At 33.5% G+C, this 21085-nt stretch overlaps 1 protein-coding gene across 1 annotated transcript in view; it reads right to left on the bottom strand.

The window, feature by feature from the left end:
- Nucleotides 1–21085, bottom strand: part of LOC127731050 (protein boule-like) — a 50880-nt gene that overhangs the window by 15228 nt on the left and 14567 nt on the right. Inside the window, exons 7-9 of the mRNA XM_052239826.1 lie at nt 15878–16008; nt 13394–13477; nt 6238–6288 (exon numbers count right to left, since the gene is read on the bottom strand). Of these exons, the coding sequence (XP_052095786.1) occupies nt 6238–6288; nt 13394–13477; nt 15878–16008 (266 nt within the window). The remainder of the gene's footprint in view (nt 1–6237; nt 6289–13393; nt 13478–15877; nt 16009–21085) is intronic.

The following is a 21085-nucleotide window of genomic DNA, read 5'->3' as shown; positions in this document are numbered from 1 at the left end:
TATTTTTACTGGTCTTCCTTTATAAATATGTATTTCTTTAAACATAATTTAAAAGCAGTGTAAGGGAAGTAACCAAAACGTTGTATTTGGATTACCTCCCTTACACTGTTTTAAATTATCTTTATTGTTCATTAACCATTACTTTATACATAATTTAAAAGCAGTGTAAGGGAGATAATTTCAATGATGTATTTGATTTATCTCCCTTACACTGCTTTAAATTATGTTTTGTACTAAAGTATTTGTCCATTAACCAGGACAACCTTGTTTTTCCCCCTTTTTTGCCCCTAATTCCTAAACGGTTTGAGCCATAACCCCCCAAAGCAAATCCTAACCATCCCTTTGTGGTATGGAAACTTGTAGTATAATGTCAGAGAGATCCATACACCGTTCCACAGTTATTGTCTGGAAACTAGAAAATGCTTATTTTTGGCCCCTTTTTGGCCCCTAATTCCTTAACTGTTGGTACCATAACCCCCAAAATCAATCCCAACCTTCCTTTTGTGGTATTTAACCTTATGGTCAAATTTCAAAAAGATCCATTCACTTAAACTAAAGTTAGAGTGCGAAAACCAATGTGTCTTAGGACGACGACGACGACGCCAACGTCATACCAATATCAGCCACAAAATTTTTTTGCGGTCGTATAAAAAGCAATAAAATGTTCACAGTCGGGCAGATTTTCGAAGGTCGGTCGGTAAACTGCAAACAAACAATATTTTAATTTAAGCCTAATTTTGAGTTTTCTGTATAAAATATTTCCTGCTTTTTCTTTTTTTTTCCATATATCTTTTGGTTTTCAATTCTAGTGTTTATATTTCATCATCAACATGTATTTTGTCACCTGCCAATTATTATTTTTTTATTGTATTTGATCGGCAAACCTGGAATTACCCTTATCCGCCCCTAGAATCTGACCCGGTATTGTAATTGTCTTCATTTCCGGTAAATGGCATCCAATGTTTTTCAATGTTGTTTTTGTCAGTCAGATACGATATTACTCGGATTTACACTTTTCTTGTTGACGATTTTCGGCTATCAGTTGGAAGAAAATGAACATCGCTGTCATGAATAATAAAGATGAAAATAAATTTTGAGATCATTTGGGAATTTTGCTCCCAAAATTGGGAAAAATGTAGGGTATTTGCCATTGGGAATGGGTCCGAATACCGGACCCTGTGGAATGCTAGAAAAATCCATGAATTGCCAACAGATAAAGTTCCATAATCAAAATGTTCACAAATCTTTTATTACCAGTAATTTCAATAGGAAATATATCAATTTGTAAGACCCCATTCACACTAGCATTTTTTGAATCGATCTAAATAAAACCAGTTAGCGTTCACATTTTCTCTATTGGTCTAATCTGAACCACTGCGTTCACACTGCAAGTAAAAATGCAATTGGTCTGACCTAATTACCACCGAAAGTGTAAACACTGGGTATAAATAGAAATATTTAATCAAATTAATGTGTTGATACACACCCTTGCAAAAAAATAATGGATGAAGTTATTGTTTCACTTGAATTACAAATTCAAATGTTGATATTGTTGTTCTTATAGTTTTCGTTAATTTTCAGCCCTTGTATGCTGGACATCCATTTTGTACTAAATTACACGTGTTATTTTGCCACCATACATGCGCACAAATTATTTTTCGATTCAATCATACTAGTTTAGATCGACTCTGCGTTCACATTTAAAGTTAGATCGGGTCACTTTAGGTCGTTTCAAACTAAACTACCTATTTTGGTGTTTTAATTTAGATGATTCAAGATCGATTCAAAGCGTTTACAATAGGCTTAAATACAATAGGCTTAAATCCATTTAAAGTGAACTTATCTAGTTCAAATCGATCTAAATGTCCAAGTGTGAACAGGGTCTAATTTACAATTCAAAAAAGTACAATGTGTGGCAACATATTACATAAATCTACAGAATAACTTTTTACTTTTTAAATTTTTTTAACTCAATGCCTAATAGCTCCTTTTTCCTGTATTTTTTCATGAACACGGTCAATATCAGAGTTGATGGAAGGTAAAGAAATTCAAATATTACTATCAACTATACAAATCATCAAATGTTACCAGGTTTCAGCAATACTAATTGCTGATAAAGAAAATTTAAGTAAAATATTAACAAGAGGCTCTCAAGAGCCTGAATCGCTCACCTGTAATTTTTTTTGCTTAAATCTTTCATCAATGATTATTTTTGCTTTTTACCCATATGTTCCATTTTAGCCATAGTGTTTGTTTCTTGACGTACAAGGAAATGAAATACAAAATTTGTACTAGATTCATTTGAAAAGATTTTTAAAGTTAAAAAACATAAAACAACTTGTGTAAAATTGTCCTTACAGGGCAATAACTCCTTAACCCTTTCACCAATAGCTGCCCAGACAGAAGCTACTCTGAGACGATGGCTTCCTTGGCTACTATTACTCAAGTGGGAGATCTTCATAAAAAATGTCAATAAAAACTTGTCTGTAGTCATGGTAGTTATTTGTGTCTTTATTTCATTCACTTACACCATGTTCACATGTTTTGATAATTTTTTCTTCAAAAAATATTTAAATTTTCAAATTTTCGGCATTATCTAGGTATAATTCTCAAAATTCTGCTCTTTGACCCAAAATCGTAATTTTTAAACCCAAAACGGCAAAATTTTGAAAAATTTAATGAGGCTGTACAAATTCCTTACACTGAACGATGTCCATTCCAAGTGTTTTGTACATAAAACGACATTTTACGTCAAAAAAATATACTAGTTTGGCTTCAATTCTTCCATATTCTTTCAAAAAAAAATGTTCCCTCATTTCAAATTCTCGTAAATTCCGTAAATTTCCTCCTATTTTGACAAGGTTTTCAACAAACGGAAGCGCCATGTTCACACTTTCATCCGGGTATTCAACAAAGAAAGATAACTCGTGTTTGCACTGTTTTGAGCGGGGAAATATAAAAGAGGTATTCCGATCCCGGTAAAACGGGACTCATCGTCAGCTGTCTGAAGCGTGAATCCCGGTAAACTGGGACTCATCGGCGAAAGGGTTAAGGGGTCAATTGACAATTTTGGTCATATGAACTTTTTTGTAGATCTTACTTTGCTGAACATTTTTGCTGTTTACAGTTTATCTTTATCTTCAATAATATTCAAGATAATAACCGAAAACTGCAAAATTTCCTTAAAACAAGCAATTTAGTGGCAGCAACCCAACAATGGGTTGTTCGGTGTGTCTGAAAATTTCAGGGCTGATAAATCTTGACCTTTTGAACATTTTTCCCCATGTCAGATTTGCTCTAAATGCTTTAGTTTCTGAGATATAAGCCAAAAACTGCATTTCACCCCTATGTTCTATTTTTAGCCATGGCGGCCATGTTTGATGATGGATCAAAATTTCAGATACAATTCATAAACTAGATTCCTAAAGGAACATTCATTCAAAGTTAAGAAGTATAAGGCACAATAGTTTCAGAAGAGAAGATTTTTAAATGTTAGCGAACTTGATAAACACATTGCGTAAAATTGTCTTTAAAGGGCAATAACTCCTTAAGGGGTCAATTGACAAATTTGGTCATTTAACTTTTCTGTAGATCTTACTTTGCTGAACATCATTGCTGTTTACAGTTTATATCTATCTATAATAATATTCAAGATAATAACAAAAAACTGCAAAATTTCCTCAAAACTACCAATTTATTGGCAGCAACCCAACAATGGGTTGTTCGATTTGTCTGAAAATTTCAGGGCTGGTAGATCATGACCAATTGAACAATTTTACCCCATGTCAGATTTGCTCTAAAAGCTTTAGTTTTGGAGATATAAGCTAAAAACTGCATTTGACCCCTATGTTCTATTTTTAGCCATGGCGCCCATGTTTGTCGATGGATTAAAACTTTGGATACATTTTATAAACTAAATATCCTAAGGAACACTTAGATGAAGTTTGAAGGTATTTGGCCCAGTAGTTTCAGAGGAGAAACTTTTTAAATGTTAGCAAACTTGATGAACAAATTGTGTAAAATTGTCTTTAAAGGGCAATAACTCCTTAAGGGGTCAATTGACAATTTTGATCATATAAAACTTTTTTGTAGATCTTACTTTACTGAACATTATTGCTGTTTACAGTTTATATCTATCTATAATAATATTCAAGATAATAACAAAAAAACTGCAAAATTTCCTTAAAACTACCAATTTAGTGGCAGCAACCCAACAATGAGTTGTTCGATTCGTCTGAAAATTTCAGGGCTGATAGATGTTGACCAATTGAACAATTTTACACCATGTCAGATTTGCTCTAAAAGCTTTAGTTTTTGAGATATAAGTAAAAAACTGCATTTGAACCCTATGTTCTATTTTTAGCTTTGGCGGCCATGTTTGTCGATGGATACAAACTTCGGATACAATTTATAGACTTGATACCCTAAGGAACATTTAGTTAAAGTTTGAAGGTATTTGGCCCAGTAGTTTCAGAGAAGAAGATTTTTTAAATAGTTTACGACGACAGACGACGGACGCCAAGTGATGGCATAAGCTCACATGGGGCCTACGGAGAAAGTTAAAAAGGATAATTTTTGTCCAACTTCCATTAAAAGCATTGATATTTTGTTTATCTACTGTCAGAATGATATTAAAAAGGTGGAGAGTTGTTTTCTCAAAATAAAACTGTTATCACAGTGATATGTCTCGCCTTTTTGTAATTTTGATAATGCAAATGTTGAAATTAAAATAGCAATACTTTAACATGTAAGTTATGCAAATATTCAAAGTCGATGAACCATGACTGAAGGTAGATGGCTAAACAATCTCCATGGAATGAGATGTGCCAATGCTAATACAACTACATACAAAATACAATTGACTTATTATAAGTTGTTCCCTTTAAACAAACCTAAACACAAACATTAACTTGTAAACTATGTAAAAGTTTCAAAGTCAATGAACCATGATCAGGGGTGGGCTATATAATCTCCATGGAAACGATACTTGCAAATGCCAATACATTTGCATACCAAATATCATTGACTTTGTAACATTAACAGTTCATCTTAAACTGATCTAATCACAAACTAATACATGTAAACTAAGCAAAAGTTCCAAAGTAAATAGACCATGACTGAGGGGGCGGGGCCAAATATTCTCCATGGAAATGAGATGTGCTAATGCTTATACAACTGAACACCAATTAACATTGGCCTACCACTAATGGTTCCCCTTGAACTGACCTAATCACAAACTAATACATGTTAACTTAGCAAAATTTTCAAAGTCTATAGACTATGACTTAGGGGGCGGAGCCAAATAATCTCCACAGAAATGAGATATGCCAATGCTTATACAACTGCATACCAAATATCATTGACCTACCACTAGTGGTTCCCCATAAATTGACCTAATCACAAACTAATACATGTAAACTATGAAAAGTTTCAAAGTCAATAGACCTTGACTGAGGGGGCAGGGCCAAATATCGTCAGGGTAATGAGATGTGCCAATGCTAATACAACTGCATACCAAATATCATTGACCTACCACTAGTGGTTCCCCATAAATTGACCTAATCACAAACTAATACATGTAAACTATGAAAAGTTTCAAAGTCAATAGACCTTGACTTAGGGGGTGTGGCCAAATAATCTCCATGGTAATGAGATGTGCCGATGCTAATACAACTGCATACCAAATATCATTGACCTACCACTAGTGGTTCACCTTGAACTAGACCTAATAACAAACTTGTACATTGTTGACGCCGCCGCCACTGCCGACGCCGGAAACAGCATACCTATGTCTCGCTTTTTGACTCCGTCAAGGCGAGACAAAAACTGGTTTAACCCCTCAACTTTCTCATGTTCTTGTCCCAAGTGAAGAACCAAGGCATTAGTAGTCTTATGTCATATCTTAATGCTTTTCTTTATTTGGAGATTTTTGAGATAATGACAGATCTCTGATTGCTTCTGCTAAATTTAATTAAAATGTTACAGACTCGGGGCAAATTTGACTGTGTATTATGAAGACTGCATGTGTAGCCCTTTTGATGTCTTTTGCTATTTTTGGGTGGGTTGCTATCTTGACAAATTCTTTTATTCATTTTGACCATTCAAATTGACCAAAATAGACAATTATTAGAGGAAACTTGTTAAAACTATTTCAGGTGTCTCCTGTTGCACTTAAAAAGAAAATTGCAAACGTCTTTCACCCCATTTAATGAATAATAGTAATTTAGTCCATCTTACCTGTGGTGCCCATCTCCACTGAGCATTTGTTGTTGCCCACTGTGGTGTGACCTACAATAGACAAAATTTATGAAATTGTGAATATCTTACTTAGGGCTTTTTCTGCCTACATATTTAGTGCCAAAAGGACAGGTTCATTTTAAGCCAAATACGGCCTAGACCTTCCACTTTGTCATAAAATTTCAAAATGGTTACAATTTGGTTCTTAAATGGATCTATTTCAAAAGCCTAACTACTAGGTGAAACAAATCTCTTATAAGAGTACATTCTAGGCTTCAAAGTCAGCACATTTTCAGAATATTGTCAAAAATCAACGATTTTGTGCATTTTTCTAACCTAATAGCTTGAGGAAACCATTGGCTACAACATAGGATCCAAAATGTTCTGTAGCCAAAGTTGTCAATAATAATATTGAATCCATGGACACAACAAATTTCTAGATAAGGGTGGCGGCCAAAGTAAATTATGTTAAAAACTGTTAAGAATTATTGAAAATTTGACCAAAACTGACGTTATAACACAAATAATGCATACTTGAGGGATCATTTTCTTCATCATTTTTAAAGTGATGTGCCAAAAAGAAGTTATTTTGTAGTGATAGTTATATTACAACTATTTCTATATGAAATATGTAGTATTTTGGCCTGATTAAAAAAACATCAAAATATTAGGACCAATTTTAACCCTTCGTGAACTTAATCCTTTGGCACCTTTCCAAATGAAATAGGGTACATTTTTCTTAAAATGCAGCCTTAAAACTCAATATGCAGTATGACAAAGATCGTTAAATTCTTAATTTATTTCATAATTTTTCCGACATAGAACATATTGTTTTTTTGCACAGTTGCAATCTAGTTTGCGCTAGTTTCCGCTTAAAAAATGATGATTTGACATCATTACTCTTTTCTACAAATGTGGTCAACTTCTTTGCAAAATAGTCTCAAAATGGGAAATACTGATAAAAAAAACTATTAAAGGAAACAAGGAAAAGAAGACATAAATTTTAATAAAATGCTCCGCTGGGGCGCAGCTTGATACGACCGCAGAGGTCGAACCCTGAACAGTTGGGGCAAGTATGGACACAACATTCAAGCTTGATACAGCACTGAATTTGGATTGTAATTAAATATTTGACACAGCATAGGTTTCTGACACAGAATGAAAGTGGTCTAAGAACTTAAAAATTTTCAATTTACCTATTCATACATGTGATGGACTGTGAAACTCAGATCAGGAGATTGGGAAATTTTGGTCAGGAGATTAGGACTCAGATCAGGAGGTTTTTAATCGACATTAATTTTGTTGTAAATGTAACCGTGTGCTGTAAAAATGGTCTTTTAAAGTGTGTTTTCTTCAACTTTCCATCCAATTTATTATGTTTATAGTACCCTTGTACTTATAAAGTTTCTCCATCTTTATATTCTACATGTTCAATCTAACATTGTTTTTTTCCAGTATGTTCTTTAAATTTTTTACTTCATATTCTATAAAACAATCATTGCAACCAGAACATTTGTTTAGCTATCTGCAAATAGTTTTTATTTTTTTTTTTTTTCTCTTGCAAATAGTTTTTATTTGCAAACTCAGAAAATCATTCTATCTGTAAAATTAGGGTCATAGTTATTATATAAATTTCAATTTAAGCCTTGAAAGGAAGTATAGAATCCTCAAATAATTTTCAAATTATTATTTTTTTATTTGTCCTAAGACATTTAAAATCATTTAATAACCATCCTTTTATGATTATTTGTTCAATTTATATTTTATTTATATTCTTTTAAAAATTTTCATTATTAAAAGGAAAGTAACTTAAAACAGGATAAATCAAGGGAAGTAACCCAATAAATACACAGTTTTTGTTACACAACGGCAGTTAGCCTGAGGTAAAAATCGTTGATTACCAGTATGTTTGACACCCAAGCTGACAAGTGAAGCCATATAATTATGCCTGTTAATTGATTTACAGGTAAAATATAACTTCAGGTAATGTCAGTTACACCAGATGCCTGAGATGATATGTTGGGCAGAAATTTATCATTCATGAAAAATTTCATACACGGGATTTTTTCCTCTTCAACGGGAGGTCGGGAGGAGACCCCTGAAAACGGGATTATTGTACTCCCATCGGGAGGTTCACATGTATGCCTATTCAAACCATATCATTATTATTTGCTTTTATATATAAATCAGAAATAACCAATTTAAAATGGAAAATGTTAAAGAAAAAAAAGGAAAAAAAAAATCCCCCCCCCAATTTTTTGAACCCCCTTATGATTCATCACCCCCAAACTCAATCCCAGCTTTCCCTTTATGGTATGGTACCTTGCAGTACAATTTCAGAGAGATTCATACACTTGAACACAAGTTATTGTCTGGAAACTAGAAAAATGCTTGTTTTTTGGCCCCTTTTTGGCCCCAAATTTCTAAACGTTTAGGGCAATTACCCCCAACCTCAATTCCAGCTTTCCCTTTGTGATATGGAACCTTGCAGTACAATTTCATAAAGATCCATACACTTACACACAAGTTATTGTCCTGAAACTAGAAAAATGCATGTTTTTTTTGCCCTTTTATGGCCCCTACTTACTAAAATTTTGAGGGAAAACCCCCAAAATCAATCCCAGCCTTCCCTTTGTGATATGGAACCTTGTAGTACAATTTCATAAAGATCCATACACTTACAAACAAGTTATTGTCATGAAACTAGAAAAATGCTTGTTTTTTGCCCATTTTTGGCCCCTAATTCCTAAAATTTGGAGGAAATTACCCCAAAAATCAATTCCAGCTTTCCCTTTGTGATATGGAACCTTGTAGTACAATTTCATAGAGAGCCATACACTTACAAATAAGTTATTGTCATGAAACTAGAAAAATGCTTGTTTTTTGCCCCTTTTTGGCCCCTAATTCCTAAAATTTGGAGGCAATTACCCCCAAAATCAATCCCAGCATTCCCTTTGTGATATGATACCTTGTGGTACAATGTCAGAGAGATCCATACACTTACACACAAGTTATGTCTGGAAGTTAAAAAAATGCTTATTTTTGGCCCCTTTCGGCCCCTAATTCCTAAACTGTTAGTACCATAACCCCCAAAATCAATCCCCACCTTCCTTTTGTGGTATTGAACCTTATGGTAAAATTTCATTAAGATCCATTCACTTAAACTAAAGTTAGAGTGCGAAAACTAATGTGTCTTCGGACGACGACGCCGGACGACGACGACGACGACGACGACGACGACGACGCCAACGTCATACCAATATACGACCACAAAAATTTTTTTGCGGTCGTATAACAAGAAAACAAAACTTGATGGAGGTCCAGAGTACTTTGACTGGCTAAACTCAAAACTAAAGCAATCTGCTCCAATGTGAACAACAATGTCCATCTCACCCTTTTAGTCAGGTAAGGCAGTGTTGGGCCACATAGGTAAGAAAAATGTAGTCTCAGGTTGTTGATTAAAGAGTTATTCTTAATCTAGTAATTCCTAACATTGCTTAACATGCCTTTCCTTAGCCAGGAACATGCAATACTCTGTGGTTGGCATTGGTCACTTACTGCCATGTTTGTTTTTCATTCATTGTACATGTCTAGTTAACGTTGTATTACAGTCATATGAAACTTCAAATTTAAACAAGCATCCTTTGAGTATTGCCTGGCAATACAGTCCCCTACCGGTTAATAAACAGCTGCGCCATGAGCGCATGATACGCCCGTCGTCTTGTATGTGAATTTTTATGCAATAAGCATAAATAGTTTCTGACATACGGCGTGACATGCAAAAACCCCCCTTTTTTTTTACAAAAAACTCAATATCTCTAAAATAAAATTTTGAATCAAAACCAAAAAGTTTACAGATCTTCTTAAGATTAATATAACTAAGAAGTGTGTAAAATTTTAAGCAATAATCATAAATCGTTTTTGAGATACGGCGCGACATGTGAAAACCCCCCCTTTTAAAAAAAAAAAATCAATATCTCAAAAATAAAATTTTGAATCAAAACCAAAAAGTATACAGATCTTTAGATTAATATAACTAAGAAGTGTGTAAAATTTTAAGCAATAATCATAAATCGTTTTTGAGATACGGCGCAACATGGAAAAAACCCCTCCCCCTTTTTTTACAAAATACTCAATAACTCAAAAATAAAATTTTGAATCATCACCAAAAAGTATACAGATCTTAAGGTTAATATAACTAAGAAGTATTTAAAGTTTTAAGCAATAATCATAAACTGTTTTTGAGATACGGCGAGACATGTGAAAAACCCCTCCCCCTTTTTTAACAAAATACTCAATATCTCTAAAATAAAATTTTGAATCATCACCAAAAAGTATACAGATCTTAAGATTAATATAAATAAGAAGTGTGTAAAGTTTTAAGCAATAATCATAAATTGTTTTTGAGATACGGCGCGACATGTGAAAAAAAACACACACCTGTTTTAGTTACAAGTCCCGTAACTCAAAAAGTTTTAATCTTATTTTCACCAAAAAGTATACAGATCGTTTGACCATCATAAGAAACAACTATGTTAAGTTTCATGAAATCTAGATAAGTCATTCTCAAGTTACGGTGCGACATGTTTAAGCCGGACAGACAGACGGACAGACGGACAGACAGACGGACAGACAGACAGACGGACGGAAGCTGGACATTTGTATACCATAATACGTCCCGTCAAAAATTTGACGGGCGTATAAAAATTCAATGTACTGGAACAAAATGCTAACTTGATCTATAACTTGTCATGGTGTAAAACTATATAACAAATATCAAGTTAATATCTTCAAGCATGACGAAAAAAAGTGTGGAAAATTGATTATTTGAGTGAATTTTCTAAGTCCAATGACCATAACTCTGCACAGAATCATCAGACTGGAACAAAATTCAAACTTGATCTGTAACTTGTCATGATAAAATTATGTACCAATTATCAAATCAATATCTTCAAGCATGACGAAAAAAAGTGAGGAAAACTGATTATTTGAGTGAATTTTTTAAGTTCAAGGACCATAACTCTGCACAAAATAGTCAGACCAGAACAAAATTTGAACTTGGTCTGTAACTTGTCATGATAAAACAATACACCAAATATCAAATCAATATCTTCAAGCACGAAGAAAAAAAGTGTGTGGAAAACTGATTTGCTGGACAGACAGACAGACGGACAGAGTGCAAACCTACACTCCCCTTCAACTTCGTCGGTAGGGGACTAAAAAAAAGGTTGAATATGTTTTTTATACTTGAATGACTTAATTTACTATAAAACAATTGTACGTGAACTTTTTTGTAAAAGAAAATCCTTAATATTAGCATAATAATGTGCATACAGGACATAGTTCAGTATATATGCATGCATTGGTTCAATAATTTCGATAACATTAAAATTAATAGAAACTCGTTTCATATGACTTTAATAAGGCTGATTTTTTTTTTTTGGAATTGTATCACATTTTTTAATACTGGGGTTTTTTCATAGCTTACTACAAGGAATGAGTTTAGTCATCTTTGAAGGCCATAAGTGACATGTGAGTATTCACATCTTTGTGATTTGGTCATATTGTAAAGTTGTCTCATTCATGGCATTTATAAACTAAAGAATGGACTAAATCTTAAGTTTAAAACTATTTTTATTCTACTCCTGAATGTTATCAAGACACAATGGTGACTTATTGTTCTCCTGAATATATTAAAGACACAATGGTGACTTATTGACCTCCTGATATTATAAAGACACAATGGTGACTATTGTACCCCTGAATGTTATCAAGACACAATGGTGACTTATTGTCCTCCTGAATATTATAAAGACACAATGGCGACTAGTGTACTCCTTAAGGCCAAGAAAAAATATATGTCTGTTTACGGTTACCCGACCGACCTTACTTTTGAGCGCCGACCCTAGCCATTTTATTTCTGTCGTAAAGTGAAAAATAAACTGAACTTGTGTCAAAAGCGAGGTTAGTGTTGCCAATAATATAAATCAATTGCCTGATACATCCCAATGTTATCAATCGTGAATATGACAGCTGTTTTAAGGAAATTTTAGACTCGTGTGATGAAATAAAAACTTTGCCGCCATTTTTTTCGAACAAATAACCAAAGGAAAAAATCCAATCATTAAAATAATGGGTAAAATTGGCCCATGATCAACTAGGACCACAACAAGCAAAACCGCATGACTCAAAATCATGTCACAAAAAATAAAATGAAAAAATAAAATAAAATGGAAATACCGACCTACCTACCCTATTTTTTTTAAAGTATGTAACCTTAAACAGACATATATTTTTTTTTGGCCTAATATTATAGACACAATGACGACTAGTGTACTCCTTAATATTAAAAAGACACAATGGTGACTATTGTACTCCTGAATATTATAAAGATAAAATGGTGACTTATTGTACTCCTGAATATTATAAAGACACAATGGTGACTTATTGTACTCCTGAATTTTATAAAGACACAATGGTGACTTATTGTTCTCCTGAATATTATAAAGACACAATGGCAACTATTGTACTCCTGAATATTATAAAGACACAATGGTGACTTATTGTACTCCCAAATATTATATACACAATGGTGATTATTGTATTCCTGAATATCATAGACACAATGGTGACTTATTGTAATCCCGAATGTTATCAAGACACAATGGTGACATATTGTACTCCCGAATATTATAAAGACACAATGGTGACATATTGTACTCCTGATTATAATACAGACACAATGGTGATCTAATGTACTGCGGAGTATTAAAAGGACACAATGGTGACTTATTGTACTCCCAAATATAATAGACAAGATGGTGACTGATTGTACTCCTGAATGTTATCAAGACAAAATGGTGACCTGTTGTACTCCCGAATATTATAGACGCAATGGTGACTTATTGTACTCCCGAATATTATAAAGACACAATGGTGACTTATTGTACTCTCGAATATTATAGACACAATGGTGACTTATTGTACTCCCGAATATTTTAAAGACACAATGGTGACTTATTTTTCTCCTGAATATTATAAAGACACAATTGTGACTATTGTTCTCCTGAATATTATCAAGACACAATGGTGACTATTGTATTCCTGAATATTATAAAGAAAATATGGTGCCTTAAGATCCTCTAAAAATACTTACAGGCTGATATGCATACTGTGGTGAAATATAGTATGCTTGAGTTGCAGCTTGTGGTAACATTAGAGTAGAGTATGCTGCTGCTGCCTGTAGATAGAGAAAACAAGTGAAACTGCGAGCTACTGCTAACTGATGATACCCCCGCCCAAATATAAAAGTGTAAAAATATGTAAAGTGTTCGGTAAACAGGAAGTTGTTGAGTGATGAATCTGAAAACGCATCACACGGTATAGCTGACTTATATAAACCCTGAAACAAAATTTCAGAAATCCTTATGATGTAGTTCCTGAGAAAGATGCGACGAAAAATATTCATGGGACAGATGGACGGACGGACGGACAGAGAGGTAAAACAGTATACTCCCACTTTTTTAAAGCGGGGGTATAATAATTGTTTGATTTCCTGCTGTAATCATCATATTATTACTCTACACAAAAACAGAGTAATCTGTATAGCTAGCCCTGCATATAAGAAATAAGCTGACACACTTAAAATGTCTTGCCTGTTGCAGTTATTAAAGGAATTAGGAATTTATTTTTAAAGCAATAATAAAATTGAGAATGGAAATGGGGAATGTGTCAAAGAGACAACAACCCGACCATAGAACAGACAACAGCAGAAGGTCACCAACAGGTCTTCAATGCAGCGAGAAATTCCCGCACCCGGAGGCGTCCTTCAGCTGGCCCCTAAACAAATATATATACTAGTTCAGTGATAATGAACGCCATACTAAACTCCAAATTGTACACAAGAAACTAAAATTTAAAATAATACAAGACTAACAAAGGCTAGAGGCTCCTGACTTGGGACAGGCGCAAAAAATGTCCAAGGTGAAATCTTGTTATATATTGTTTATCCATCATCTCTAGTCACTGAGGAACAGATTTCAATCAGAAAACTTAATCAGATTTTTACTTGCTATGAGCAATATGACAGGTGCAACTTTGTGGAGCAAGAATTGCTTATCCATCTGAGGCACCCTACTGTTTTTGTTTTAACAAGGTTCAGCAAAAGCCTCTCAACTTGCAAGCCCATAAAACCAGTCTTTTCATAAAATTTCTTTAAATTTATACAAGCTTGTGAGGCCTCTTTTCAGGAAACTTTTACTAACCAATCACTGGAACATCATTATGAGATCACGGTCAAAAGGTAATTGACAGACATAAAAGTCCTTGTGACCATTTTATATTTCAATAAAATGCTCCGCTGGGAGCAGCTTGATACAACCGCAGAGGTCAAACCCTGAACAGTTGGGGCAAGTATAGACACAACATTCAAGCTTGATACAGCGCTGAACTTGGATTGTGATTAAATATTTGACACAGCATAGGTTTCTGACACAGAATGAATGTGGTCTAAGAACTTAAAAAAATTTAATTTACCTATTCAAACCATATCATTATTATTTGCTTTTATATATAAATCAGAAATAACCAATTTAAAATGGAATATTTTAAAGAAAAAAAAAGGAAAAAAAGGAAAAAAAAAATTTTGAACCCCCTTATGATTCATTACCACCAAAATGAATCCCAGCCTTCCCTTTGTGGTATGGTACCTTGCAGTACAATTTCAGAGAGATCCATACACTTGAACACAAGTTATTGTCTGGAAACTAGAAAAATGCTTATTTTTAGCCCCTAATTCCTAAAATTTTGAGGCAATTACCCCCATACCAATCCCAGCATTCCCTTTGTGATATGGAACCTTGTGGTACAATGTCAGAGATCCATACACTAACACACAAGTTATGTCTGGAAGTTACAAAAATGCTTATTTTTGGCCCCTAATTCCTTAACTGTTGGTACCATAACCCCCAAAATCAATCCCAACCTTCCTTTTGTGGTATTGAACCTTATGGTAAAATTTTATAGAGATCCATTCACTTAAACTAAAGTTAGAGTGCGAAAACCAATGTGTATTCGGATGAAAATTTTTTTGCAGTGGTATAACAATTGACCCATCATGTATAGCTACTGATGATCAACCTGAATACTTATCCCCACCAGGGTGTGAAATAGAGATCAAGGCAAAATGACAAATGTCAGATACATATGCTTGGCACACTAACCTGTAATTGGACCTGTGGATCCACCCCTGCTGGTTGACTGGAATATTAGTCCAGTCTGATATAAAATTAAAGAACCTTTGTGAGCACGCTCAAAAACCCTATGCCCCCACATTGTCACTGGGTAAACAAAATCTCACTAGATTCCCAAGTTCAAAATGTTCAAAGACTCATAACTCCTAAAAAAGTCAACTGATGAAAATCCCTTGAAGATATGCATGTCTACATAGTATATCCTTATTATCTACAAAGTTTCATGGAATTCTGTTGTTTGGTTTCTGAGGAGTTGCAATGACAAGAACAGGACTGACTGACAGACTGATGAGTCAAACACATTATACCCTATGCAACTTTGTTGCGTGGGATATAATAACAAGTATATAGTAAAGCATTAGATTCTGGCCCTGCTGGAAAATATTTACCTGTGATTGGACCTGTGGCTGAGGTATAGGATATCCTCCCTCTGTTGGGGGCTGGAATATAGCTAGTCCATTTTGGTATGTATATGGTATGCCATTAGAGTACATGACTGATCCTGCTGGGAGGGTAGGATCTACAAATAAAGTTAGCTAGCAATTCATACAACATATACATACATTAAAAACTATATATATATATATACATGTTGTGCTTTATGGTGCAGATTTTACTGTCAAGTGTTTATTTATACATTTAAACTATTCCAAACAAACTTTATAGGTCTAACTTTATCAACAAATTAAGGAAAATTTTTCTTAAGGGTAAATCACTAATAAATTAAAACAAGTCCTATATAATGTTAGCATTTTCAAATGAACCGAGAGATTCATTTTTAGCCAATATAAATGCCTACTACAAGAAGGGGAAGGGCTGAGACTTTTATTCTTGCTACACCAGCAATACTATTACAAAAAGGTCACATTTTGTTGATGGTGTTCTTTAAGAGAACAAAAATATCTTTTGAAAATTTATTTGACAATGTATGGTATTGCACAATTCCAAATCATAATTTTAACAAGTATTTTATGTATCAGCCTATTTACCCATCCCTGGCTATCAAATGTTCAGGTTTGAGCATTCCTAATGAAGTTTAACAAGAAAACCCCTTCAGACATTCAAAATATATTTCATTTTGAGGGTATTGCAAATGCAATATAATTTCAACTATGAAGAATTATTTAATTTTTTTTTTTTATCAAAACAATATTTAAAATTGAAAAAAATACATTTCTATACATTGTGCAATGCATTTACTACAGTTGACCTTTTGCACCTGACAGTAAAATCAAATAGTATATGTATATTTAAGCATGATTGCAATATGCAGATAATTTCAAAACCATTTAAAACCAGTCATACAAATCTAACTGCCAACATAAAAAGTAGATTTCTAAGTAAAATGACCAACAGACTATATTACCAGATATATACATTCTATATACTACACACTAAATGTAAGTTTTATAGTATATAGAACAAATATCTTAAACCAAAAATATACACTTTGTCAAAGTTTTTTATGAACGTTTTCTTTGATATCAAAAAAGGAAGGGAAGAACTTGTATGACTGATTTCTGATGGACTTAACACAAACTAGTGAAGTGTTGTTACGCTAAGGTTGGGTGTCCAACTCATGCTAAATCTGCTATAAACAACAACATGGATTACATCATTATATAATAAAACATGGGTAATAACCAACAATTTTAAAATGCAATAAACTTCAGTTTATATCCAAAAAGTGACTGTCAACTACTTGTTATGGCGCTTTCCCCAGTTCTTAGTTCAGAAAAAAATTTTGTAACTGAAAATATTGAAAGTTAAAACTAATAACACAAGATAATTAAAATATTTGTTGTTTTGCAGTGTGGACACTCATGACAAAGATTTATGGAAGTTCTTGTGATGCATAAAAGATTTAAATATGCATGTACAATAATGAAAGTCCAAAAGCTTTCTATGAATAATTTTTTGAGAAGTAATTTTCAATTGAAAAAACACTGACTAGTCGAATATATGTACACAATGTACATGTAAATGTATACAATCTTTATGCATCATTTAAAAGCAATTAAGTCTTTGTCATTTTCCTTTATAAATGATTACAATGCCTTGCTATGTAAGAAATTTCAAAATCGCCAAAAGTTATAGATTTGTCTTCATTACCTGGGAAAATCGTATAATAATGAATAATAAAATACTAATTCAATTCGATAGTGCACCCTGCATGCCAAAAAAACTGCAAAAAAGATAACGGTAGTGTTTTTGTGTGTACAGAACAGAAACAAAGTAACATCAGTCAGCAGGCTTGAACGTTCAGGCATCAACTACCTTATATACTCTTGGGTGCTGTCTTCAAGCTGAAGAAAAATGGTAACTCTTGATAGCAATATTTACTTTGTTTAACAGACCTGACAAATAGTACATCCTATTCTAACTGTATTTTTTGTTTGTTGAGCAAAAATGAGTAGTGTCAGGTGCAAAAACAACAAAAATAAGTATGGTTGAACAGGAAGAGACTGTCCAGTATATCTGAAATTTGTATACCCTGTATAACAAAATATTTAAGGTTACATACCAAATATCAAATCATTCCTTAATATAGACACTTATTAATATGTTACTTCGTTACAAACAAAAAATGTATTTTGTGTTCATCTGCAATAACTTATAAATCCTAGATCATAAATACTATCTGCATTTTTTTAATAGTATGTTTTGCTTTCAGAAAATAAAAAAGAAAAATTGGGCTCTCTACTCTTATTATTGAAATATAACATTATCAATGTAAATTACAGTATATTCCTTTATAAATTATCTGAATAATCTACCATGATATATAACAATGATTGGAAATTTGAATCAATGAGACTTTTTCTTTTTTTGTATAAAAAAAGTGATACAATGTAAAAGATAAAATTGTAAAAAGTCCCAGTTTCTAATGAGGTGGCTTAAAGCAAACACCAATCAATCAATCTCAAATAAATTCCATTTCTGCATCAAATTACAAATTTCAGTAAAAATTTACACCAATCATTTGCAATCAAAAATTAATTTTGACCCCTATCTACCTTAAATACTCAATATTACAGAAATTTCTACTTGAAGAAAACTTTTTAAAATATCATGTTTGAATAAAAGATGAGGGATTGAGAGATAGCATATCACAATAAACTGCTTCGCTGAGCGCAGCTGGATACGCCCGCAGAGGTCCAACCCTGAACAGTTGGGGCAAAAATGGACACAATATTCAAGCTTGATACAGGTCTGAATTTGGATTGTAATTAAATATTTGACATATTATAGGTTTCTGAATAAATGAAGTCAAAGAACTTGAAATTGGTTATATGAATTGAATTTATATTCAATTAAAGATTTCTTGCTGTTGTGCAATACACTGTGCCGTTGCGCAATACTTAGTAAATCTGTTGTCAGACTATAAACAAATAAAGTTCAATTAATTCTCAATGTCATATTAGAAATTTATGAAAATGTAAAGGGAGCTTACATCAATAGATATAAACAATTCACCAAAGTTTCATGAGAATTGCTGACAGCATTTTCGAGTTATTGTCCGAAAACTAGAAAATTCCCCCCTTTTTTAATGAATACAAGAGTGGACACGCTGAAATGTCTCGCCTTCTTTACTAATCATTGATATTATGTTGATAGTCCTAAATATAAAGCTTTATTACAACTGTCACATAAACTTAACATCAACCAAGTAAACTAAACATTGACCAATGAACCATGAAAATGAGGTCAAGGTCAGATGAACCATGCTAGGCAGGCATGTACAGCTAACAATTCTTCCATACAAGAAATATAGTTGACCTATTGCTTATAGTATGAAAAACAGGCCAAAACACAAAAACTTAACACTGAGCAATGAACCTTGAAAATGAGGTCAAGGTAAAAAAAAACCTGCGTGACTGACAAATAGATCATAAAATATTTCCATACACCAAATATAGTTGAACTATTGCATATAGTATTAGAAAAAAAGACCAAAACTCAAAAACTTAACTTTGACCACTGAACCATGAAAATGAGGTCAAGGTCAGATGACACCTGCCAGCTAGACATGTACACCTTACAATCTTTCCGTACACCAAATATAGTTGAACTATTGCATACAGTATAAGAAAAACAGACCAAAACACAAAAACTTAATGTAACCACTGAACCATGAAAATGAGGTCAAGGTCAGATGACACCTGCCAGCTAGACATGTACACCTTACAGTCCTTCCATACACCAAATATAGTAGACCTATTGCATACAGTATAAGAAAAACAGACCAAAACACAAAAACTTAACTATAACCACTGAACCATGAAAATGAGGTCAAGGTCAGATGACACCTGCCAGCTAGACAAGTACACCTTACAGTCCTTCCATTCACCAAATATAGTAGACCTATTGCATACAGTATAAGAAAAACAGACCAAAACACAAAAACTTAACTATAACCACTGAACCATGAAAATGAGGTCAAGGTCAGATGACACCTGCCAGCTAGACATGTACACCTTACAGTCCTTCCATACACCAAATATAGTAGACCTATTGCATACAGTATAAGAAAAACAGACCAAAACACAAAAACTTAACTATAACCACTGAACCATGAAAATGAGGTCAAGGTCAGATGACACCTGCCAGCTAGACATGTACACCTTACAGTCCTTCCATACACCAAATATAGTAGACCTATTGCATACAGTATAAGAAAAACAGACCAAAACACAAAAACTTAACTATAACCACTGAACCATGAAAATGAGGTCAAGGTCAGATGACACCTGCCAGCTGGACATGTACACCTTACAGTCCTTCCATACACCAAATATAGAAGACCTATTGCTTATAGTATCTGATATATGGACTTGACCACGAAAACTTAACCTTGTTCACTGATCCATGAAATGAGGTCGAGGTCAGGTGAAAACTGTCTGACGGGCATGAGGACCTTGCAAGGTACGCACATATTAAATATAGTTATCCTATTATTCATAATAAGAGAGAAATTAACATTACAAAAAATCTTAACTTTTTTTTCAAGTAGTCACTGAACCATGAAAATGAGGTCAAGGACATTGGACATGTGACTGATGGAAACTTCGTAACATGAGGCATCCATATACAAAGTATGAAGCATCCAGACCTTCCACCCTCTAAAATATAAAGCTTTTAAGAAGTTAACTAACGCCGCCGCCGCCGCCGGATCACTATCCCTATGTCGAGCTTTCTGCGACAAAAGTCGCAGGCTCGACAAAAACCCCATAACTCAGAAATGATAAATGAAAAATTTATAAAATTCTAAACGGAGCTTACATCAATAGATATATAAACAATTCACCAAAGTTTCATAAGAACTGCTGAAAGCATTTTTGATTTTTTGTCCGAAAACTGAAAAATCCCCCTTTTTTTAATGAATAAAACCCCATAACTCGGAAACGTAAAATCTAAAATTTATAAAAATCGACAGGGAGCTCATGTCAATAGATATAAAAAATTCACCACAATTTCTTGCAAGTTGGTGAAAGCATTCTTGAGCTATTGTCCGAAAACTGGAAAATCCCTATTTTTTTAATGAATAAAACCCCATAACTCGGAAACGTAAAATCTAAAATTTATAAAAATCGACA

Source organism: Mytilus californianus, unplaced genomic scaffold (genome assembly GCF_021869535.1).
Source record: "Mytilus californianus isolate M0D057914Y unplaced genomic scaffold, xbMytCali1.0.p SCAF_2, whole genome shotgun sequence".
NCBI classification, from domain to species: Eukaryota; Metazoa; Mollusca; class Bivalvia; order Mytilida; family Mytilidae; genus Mytilus; species Mytilus californianus.
This window is presented reverse-complemented; position numbering and strand designations above follow the sequence as displayed.